We start from the raw sequence: 9,450 nt of genomic DNA, 5'->3' as shown, positions 1-9,450 counted from the left end.
AGGGAATTAATCCCAGTATCCAGAAGCTGATCCAAGAAATGAAGGCGAGCCATCTACAATTAACCATTATAAATGACCAGCTGGATCTCAAAAAACAGAGACCTTCTTCCCTCCTTATATTTTTAAGGTGTCACTGCCCTCCCAGAGGAATAGAGGGCATTGAAACTGTGGGTGAGGTCCCTCCGGGCACCCACTTTGATTTTGGAAGCCCTTAATGTTCATATAAGCTGTTTGGAAGCTGGGCTAAATAAATGTCTTTATCCTTCATTACACCCAGGTCTGTATATAAAACACACATAAGTCACTAAACAATGTTACACATGAACTGTTTGTATCACAGGTATAGTGAGAAACAAAGGTTAAAGCATTCATAAAAAAATTACATCTTAAAATTTAAAAAGTTAGCTCACAGCTTTGGTGAATGGTCTTATATATACCTAATTCTAAAGCACACAGACAACAAAATCATAGCATAAAAAACTGCGTCAGCTTGGTCTGTCCAGGAATCAGCTTGCCCTTGGCAGTACACCTACTGCCTTTTGCTCCTTGGGCTAGTTTGCCACCAGCTTTCCCATGTGAGTCACTGGGCACTTTGGGGATTTTAACATTCTTATGTTGGTACAGTTCATTTCCATGGTCACAGTAAATATTCTCACTGTCTAAATCCAGCTGTTTCCTCTTCGATACCTTTCCTTTAGATTTTCTTGGTCTTTTGTCACCCTCATTTCTGTCCACATGCACACTTTTGGAATTCATTTCAATTCTTGCTTTCCCAACAGATGACTGTGCTACCTCTGTCACGAAGGAGGACAAGGGGGGGGAAGACAATGACATTTATAAATCATGAGACACATGATATATTATTGATAATATAATAATCCTACCAATTAAAGGCCAGGAAGTAGCTGTCATCACAATAGCTTTTGTTTTACTATACCACCTTGCATCCTGAACAATAAATATTTATGTAAAATACAACAGAGAAAACTATGAAGTATTTTCTAAATCTAATTAGATTAAGTTATATCATATTCCTTTTTATAAATATGTACTTAGATTCAGTTTCTTAAAACAATCCAAACCTACAGAACCACGTCTTTACATTTCTTAGTATGTTACAGAAAGAATCTAGCTTTTACTAAGGTTAAACCAATTGGTTGACTAATTGTTCAAACAAGGTCAATTACCAGAAACATCATTTTCCAGGTGAAGAGCAGACAATGGCTTTGATGATGAATTAAGACTCCATTTACTCTTGCTCATTATGTAGTCGTCTTTATAAGTACAAGCAAACTGGGATCTAATTAATGTCTGCCTCATCTGCTAACCAAAACAGAAAATATGCAATTATATTATCTTATTCTCCATTTAGTTCTATACATGTTCTGTAGTGACAGACAATAATACGAAGACGCCCCTTACAAGTCCCATCACTCACTTGGAACTTTTAATCATATTTTGTTTCAGATTTCAAACCCACTTATTACTATGACTAGCCTCTTAGTTCATTTAGCAATACTAGCTTTAGCCATATATTTTATGTTTTTGTAACAGTTCTAAAATTTAATTTTTTGATCCTTAGAGGTTTCATAGCACATTCCTTTGAGCTGCTTTGAAGTGAGTGTTATGATAACGGAAGTAATAATGCATACACATATATACACACATATACACACATATACACATACATATACACACATACATACACACACATACACACACATATACACATACATATACACACACATACACACATATACACATGCATATACACACATATACACATGCATATACATACACATGCATACACATACAATCATAAAACGCCATTCTATATCTTATAAGGAGCACAAAGCTTTGAAAGATAGGATGTATGATTAAAGATATTGGTGGAAGGAAAAATACTAAGACAAAACTCAGGGTTCAGGAGTTAAAAGAAACAGAATAGCAAGTACTTAGCAAGAGGAAGATAAGCAATGGGAAGTCATGTCTTCTTGGTTAAAACGCATATTTAAGAAAACCAGAGTCTGACTATATCATTCTAGAAAGATGCAATGAAGAGTTTTAATGGTCAAAATTTCAAAATATACACTTGCATTTAACCTCAGAGATAAGAGATTTAAGTTCAACGTTCTCATAGAAGAAAATTACATAGATAAAGTTAATTCTAAGTGGGGTGTGGACACATCGCTGTAGTCCTATTGCTCAGAGGATGAAGTAGAAGGATCAACGTTGAAGGCCTGGATTATTCTGAGACACTGGAGGGCAGGGGCTCAGGGAGAGGGAGAAGGGGAGTTAACTTATGAAATATAAAGAAGAGAAATAGTTTGAAAAAGCATTCTGCAAATAGAAGACTACAGAGCTTTCACAGAAGTAGGAAGAATTCAGAACAATGCAGTCAGCATACACAATGTGAAGGTCATCGATGACATGACTTCCCGTTGTTTATAACCATTATTATGGGAGATTTCTCCAAGTCATTAGATGCTACCTTGTATCCTTTTAACGCTTCAAACTATCCTTATATTATGCTAGATATTAATGAGTATTTATTGGTTAAAATGTAATTATATATTATATTCAGTAATTACATTTTAGGTTATGTAGTTAGAGACCGGTGCTTCATTTCACTCAGATGTTTGCAAAGACAATGGCAGTGAAATCATCAACTATAGCTTAAAAGTTATGAGAATAGCATCCTCATAACTTTTTAAAAAAGCCAATTTTATTTAGACTGATATGTCATCCTTAAGACTAATCAAAGGCATTCTCATAATAGTAAAAATTAATAATTTTTAAAAAGTTAAAACTATGGGGACTTTAAATAAAAGATTTGTAACTAAAAAAAAAATATGTTCCACATTTTTCCATAAAAAAAACTATTGGATGTTTTTAATCATAATTATGTGAAAAGTTGCAAAAAAGTATAAAAGTTCAGAAAACTACAGCTACAAGGCAGTGGCTTCTTATAGTAATGAGGACAGATACAGTTGAGAAAAAAATGATTAACCATGAAATACATATCAAAATACAAATTTTTTTAATTTAAAAAACTAGCAACCTTTATCTACTATACCACCTTACTAGACCCTTACCAACTAGACAATCTTGTGTAAATTACCAACTTCTAACACATCTACACATAAGTGTAATAATAGTCAACCCATGGAATTGTTGGCATTATAGAAGTAAAAAAATAAATAAATAAACAAACATTCCTGAGCATTCTGTTCACCTTCATCCCTGCACTGAGAAGGCAGGCTGTGAGTTCAGGGCCAGCCTGGTATACAAAGCAAGTTCTAGGACAATGAGAGCCACGGAGTGACCCTGTCTCAAAAAAGCGAGAGAGAGAGAGAGAGAGAGAGAGAGAGAGAGAGAGAGAGAGAGAGAGAGAGAGAGATGAAGTCCCTTTGTCTCAAACACCAAAGTGCAGATGAATATATGTGAATATATGTGTGCGTGTGCGTGTGTGTGTGTGTGTGTGGAGATTAATGCAGACACTGGACAGCTATTATAACACAGATGAAGTAGGTATCCCTATAACATGAAGTTTTGCTGGATCAGATTTCCCAGGTACAGGTCAATTCTGAAAGGCTAACCAAATGTAGCCCAAATCAGGGACTTGATAATCAACTTCTTCATTTATTAAATTTATTCAATTATTTAAAAGTGCAAGCTACATTGCGTTCATAACTTGAAAGGAGATGCTTTCCCTTTGTTCATAAAAGCAGAATTTTTATGCCACAAGATTAGTGGTCACATAGAAATGAGATTACTTCCTGTTGCAAATCTTCCAAATCTCTCTTGTGTATTTTAGTTGGAATCACAAATAAACAAAACAATTTCCTTTGAACACGCTTTTGAAGTACCAAACAACTCAGAATAATGTCCAGATCCATGCATGGATGTTAAAATCATTTTATGTTCAAGTCATATGAGAGAAAAGGATTGGTAGTTTTCCGAAATTTCTGTTTTTTAAGAAGATTGCTATCCACAGTGAATTTACAAGGAACTTCAGGTTCCCATGTGCTGGGAAAGTCCTTTGCCACACCTCTTTTATGTTTAAATTATTAGGAGGTTCCCAGTTAGAGGAAACTAGTACTTCCCATGGGAAAGCCTGACTAGTTAAAGCTCGGGCAGCCATAGAATGTTAAGTATTTAAGTCTTAAGCTGCCACTCGACAGTGAACAAGCTTGAAAAGAAAGACTATCCTCAAGACACTTAGCCATCAGGGAAATGCAAATCAAAACAACCCTGAGATTCCATCTCACACCAGTCAGGTTGGCCAAGATCCAAAACTCAGATGATAACAGATGCTGGTGAGGTTGCGGAGAAAGAGGAACCCTTCTCCACTGTTGGTGGGGTTGCAAACTAATACAACCACTCTGGAAATCAGTCTGGCGATACCTCCGAAAATTGGACATAATACTACCTGAAGACCCAGCTATTCCACTTCTGGGCATATACCCCAGAGACACCTTAGTACACAACAAAGATATATGCACCACAATGTTCATAGCAGCTCTATTTATAATAGCCAGAAGCTGGAAAGAACCCAGATGTCCTTCAGAAGATGAATGGATACAAAAATTGTGGTACATTTACACAATGGAATACTACTCAGAGCCACCAGAAACAATGACTTGACCAAATTCTTAAGAAAATGGCTGCATCTAGAGAATATCATCCTGAGTGAGATAACCCAGTCACAAAAGAACAGACATAATATGTAGTCACTGATAGTGGGATGCTAACCCCAGAGGCTCGCACTGCCCCAGAAACAACTCACAGACTGTATGAAGTCCAAGAAATAAAGAAAACAAAAAAAATATATTTACAAAACAAGAAGACTTTGACTATTTCCATGTTACATTTTGTTTTACATGTACTTTATGCTCATTGTAACTATTAAGTTTTCAATGCATACTATCAAACCTTTAAAAATATCAAGTACTGACTAAAAAATATATTCATACAGTTTTATGTAAAAATTATTTTAAAATCAGAAAAAAAGTACTGACAAAAATGTATTGTATAATTTTATGCAAAAAATGCTTAAAATCTGTACATTTATCTTTGTTTTGTAAAATAAAGTTGTTAAAAAAAAAAAGACACCTGTTAACTGTGTACCTGAAATAAGTTACTCCAGATGTATCTCTTCCCTCTGACATTACCACACTTCAAAAAAATGGGGATCTTATGTCTTTTACTTGATACTGAAAAATTTGTGCATATATAAAATAATATTTTTGCTATCAGAGAAGACTCAACTACACAGCTAAATAAAAAGAAGTCATCTAAGCAGTAACTTTATAATTTTATATATTCTTATGAGCTTGTCATTTACTCTTTGGCAATAAACCAAACTTTCAACTCTAGAACCTAAATATAAAACCTTACCCTGCTATTGCTACCAATGTGATCTATAAAATAACTCCCAGAGTTAATGAGGGTTAATTAGGATAAAAGTTTTAAGTGCCCTTGGTAGAAAAAAAAAATACTGCTGCATATTATGTAATTGGGAGTTTTCAATTGGTGGTCAGCCTCTCAAAACACACAAAGCTTCATTCACTTGTCTCCTTCTTTCCTTTGTTAGGGGCCCTTTATGTGGCCAATAGCAACCCTCAGTGTATATCGCAAACTGGCAAATAATACCAGAAAACAATCACCAACACATTGAGAATAATAATCTGAGGATTCATTCTTTCTGGGTTCTTAGTTTAACTCTGCTTCATAGCTTTATTGTGCCTTTATGATGTGTTTTTCCAAACGTTTCTGTCTCTTCTAATCATGTTTCTGTTAGAGAAGTGGAGCTCAGTCATGACTTACTAGGTCCAGCTAGGACCAGGAGTCTCCAGTGTGGCTGATTACTTCATTCTATTCACTCCTTATTTGGAAGCATCTTACTTTTCCCCAGAGTCTCACATTTTGACCCTCACTTTTCTGTTGCAGAAGGGACGGTTGGGGGAAATGCAGTTACCAGAGGCAACAGTCTAAAGAAGTTTCAGATTCCTTGGTGCCTATCTTGAGCTTATTACTAAATATTATCAGGTCTATGAGTCCATTTTCGCACATTACTATCCAGTTGCTATGCCTACAATTTTTTTCTGAAAAATAAGAAGAAAAGAGAAACACATTTATGAGCCTTCTCAGTTTGGAATTCAAAGGACAATTCAGTGTACTTAATAGTTCTATATCTCTGTTATCTGGAAAGTAGTACCAGATTAGTACTGTATTCTCTGTAACTAGGACTAAATGGGTACTGTACCTGATAACCAGGACTGGATTAGTACTGCATCTCTGTCTGATAACCAGGACTGGAATAGTACTGCATCTCTGATAACCAGGACTGGATTAAGTTGCTAAATGAAGCTAAGCTTCTTGGCTCTGTGACCTTTAGCTCTGTCCTGGGCCATGTTGAAGTGCACTGCAACTTGCAACTTGCTGTTTGCTCTCAGTGATTGCTTTTGGTGTGTGTGTGTGTGTGTGTGTGTGTGTGTGTGTGTGTGTGTTTACATGCAGCCGCTATCACCTGACCTGGCACATACGGAAGTCAAAGGTAGTTTTCTCCCAGGTGTTTCCCTCACTCACTGCATCACCTTAATTTCTGAGACAAGGTCTCTGGCTGACACTGGAGATGGCCAGCTTGGCTTGGCTGGACAGTCAGTGAGCACTAGGTCTACCTACCACTGCCTGCCTCCTCTCCCAGAGCTAAGGTCACAGGAGCAACCCACCGTGACAGCTATTTCTTGGTCGCTAGGAATCTGAACCCGAGTCTCTGTGCCTGCACAAGGTTCCCACTGAGCCACCGTCTCCTCAGCCTTGTTTCTCTTAGTTTTAATTACTTTGCAGTTCATGTTGGAAGCAGGAGAGAGGAGATGCTGAAAATCAATCACAGTACTCCTATTTAACTTGGATATGCTTTCAATTTTTCAAATTCCCAGGCTAAACTTGTTGATCTAAGAAAGAATTTTCTAACACCCCAGGACAGGAGTGTTTAGGGAGGCAACAGTTACAAAGAGGTAACTGTCTTACACCACTGATAGCTAAATTCACTGTACCTACTGCTCCTTGTTTTAAGGATCCCATACCTTCTGGATTAGGTCATTTCCACTATTAAGTAAACAGCGACATATACAACATAGACTCATTGAAATGCTAAAACTTTTAAAGACACAGTAGAGCCCTTCAGTTGAGGCATATACGAGAGGGGCAGGCAAATCAGGGTGAAAGGACTGAAACACAATACACAGGAGGTAAGAAGGTCAGGCCCTTAAACTTCTAATAAGAAACATAAGGGCACTTTAATAAATCACTTAAACTAGTTTGAAAGGAATGATAAAGGAATGGGAGAGCTAGTCTTCAAAGGTCTGTGTATATCAAAACCACAGAGGTTTAAAGAGGACGTTCCTGTTTCCTTCCCAGGGAAATGTACTGGATTATCAGCTGCAAGTTTTCTCATCGCCCACAGTGAGAAATGGAAGCTGAGGACCTAGTTCTAAATCCTCTATTCTTTCTTCTTTTAAAATGCTTGAAGTCGTTCAAATGTAGACCACATATGATTCCCATAACAAAGAAAACAAAACATACAAACACTTCACCCCAACTTTATACCAAAGGAGCAAAAGTCACAGAGAAGGAGCCATGGTGGCTGGGTGCTGTTGGGCATCAGTGCAGGAGACAGTATGGGTAGCACTGCCTGTGATTTCCAACAAGCGCTCTACCGGCCTGTGCTTCAGTCATATGTCCAACTGAGTTGAAAAGCTTCACATTTTGCTACTGACTGTAAAGCATAATTATGAATAGTAACTCTTTACTGTCTTAGTCTCAGACCTGTGTAGACCAGGCTGACAAAGCAGTGCCAATTTAATCTCACACTTTTGCCAACTGACATAAGACACATGGTCATTGTAATAGTGGACATCACTCTTCTAAAATGTGTTTCTATCTCTGTAGACGACACTAAATTAGATGATCTTTTCTATTTCTCTAACACATATGCATTTGTTTTCATTTTATAGTAATTAGTTGACCCTTGAGAATTTCTAAAATGCACAAACCCAAACTACATTCTAAATATTTGTCCTTATGTCCTCGTCACTTACCAAGGAAACTTTTCTTTGTGACAGATGGAGGACACTGTAAAAACCATAACCAATCAAAATGGAGAGTTGTGGAGCCCAATCCCAGCAGATAAATCTACAATACGACTCCAGTACCTACGGCTCTGGGATCAGTGGAGAAGACAAGGCAGAAAACACTTTTGAAGCTGGGGGTCAGGGAGTTTGTTGTACTTGTGCCTTAAGATTATGTCTCTTAAGAATGTTAGAGGCTACATACAAAAGGCTAAACATGACCTGCACATGTTAACATACATGAGGACAGTGAGGGAGGTGGGAGGGGAATCACAAGAGGCCTCTGCCCTAAATAGAGAACTACAAGCAACTCGGGAATGCTGAATGTGAGGGTGATAGTCTTCCCCAGGGAAAAGTACAGCAATACCAAATGGTCAGCCATGAAAGGAAGTACAAGCAAGTAACATTATACAGACTAAGCAGGTTGGAATAGTGTGTGTGTGTGTGTGTGTGTGTGTGTGTGTGTGTGTGTGTGTCATAACATAATTAACAACATAACACATAACATAGCAATTAACAAAAAAAAAAGGTCATGAATTTTCAAGAAAATAAGGAGAAGTTTTATGGGAGGGTTTGGAGAAAAGAAATGGAAATGAAAGATTTTATATATACATATATATTAAAAGAAACAATTTAAAAAATACAAAAGAAAAAAATACCAAAAAGTTAGTTATTTTTCTGTTATCAAGATGAAAAATTATTTAATAGTTTAAGAATAAGTATACTTTTTATATAAAATATCTTAACAAATTAATACTAATATACAACATACACTATATGCCCAATATATAGAAAATACTGAATAAATTCCATTAAAACATAAAACCAAAAAAATGTGTTTGAATTAACAGATTATCAACTCCAGACACAAATGTTCTAATGGAAAATCAGAAACCTACTTCAAGTTAAATGAACACAGATAATGACAAAGATAATGTGAAAACTGTCTCATCTGAATCTATAACTAAAGATCTACCATTTTGTCTTCACAATTTATCATTTGGATTATATATGCATATATTATTACATATTATATAATTAACATTTATAACATGTAATTTTAAGATTATGGATAAGGTCTTCTCCTTTACAGGTGACTTGTTACAGTGATCAATGCATATCAAGTCTCCACTCGTTAGAAATGCTAGAAGTACACACAGGGCACAGCTTCTTGATTTTTCCTTTCACTCGTTCATGCACAATGATTCACATTCACATCTACTGCCTACTTCTTTCTTTCATTTTAGCTCCAGTAAAGTAGAAAGCCACAGACAGGTCAGGATTATACAAAAGCAAGGGTTATATAAACATAAGC

The 9,450-nt window shown here is 36.4% G+C and overlaps 1 protein-coding gene across 1 annotated transcript in view; it reads right to left on the bottom strand.

The window, feature by feature from the left end:
* Positions 1 to 465: 465 nt before the first annotated feature.
* Positions 466 to 9,450, bottom strand: part of PARPBP (PARP1 binding protein) — a gene marked incomplete at both ends in the record, with an annotated part of 40,840 nt that continues 31,855 nt past the window's right edge. Inside the window, 2 exons of the mRNA XM_080935596.1 lie at positions 466 to 794; positions 1,188 to 1,320. Of these exons, the coding sequence (XP_080791722.1) occupies positions 466 to 794; positions 1,188 to 1,320 (462 nt within the window). The remainder of the gene's footprint in view (positions 795 to 1,187; positions 1,321 to 9,450) is intronic.

This window comes from Micromys minutus (genome assembly GCF_963924665.1).
Source record: "Micromys minutus genome assembly, chromosome: 22".
In the NCBI taxonomy this organism is placed as follows: Eukaryota; Metazoa; Chordata; class Mammalia; order Rodentia; family Muridae; genus Micromys; species Micromys minutus.
Note: the sequence above shows the minus strand (reverse complement) of the source record. Positions and strands in the feature narration are given on the sequence as shown.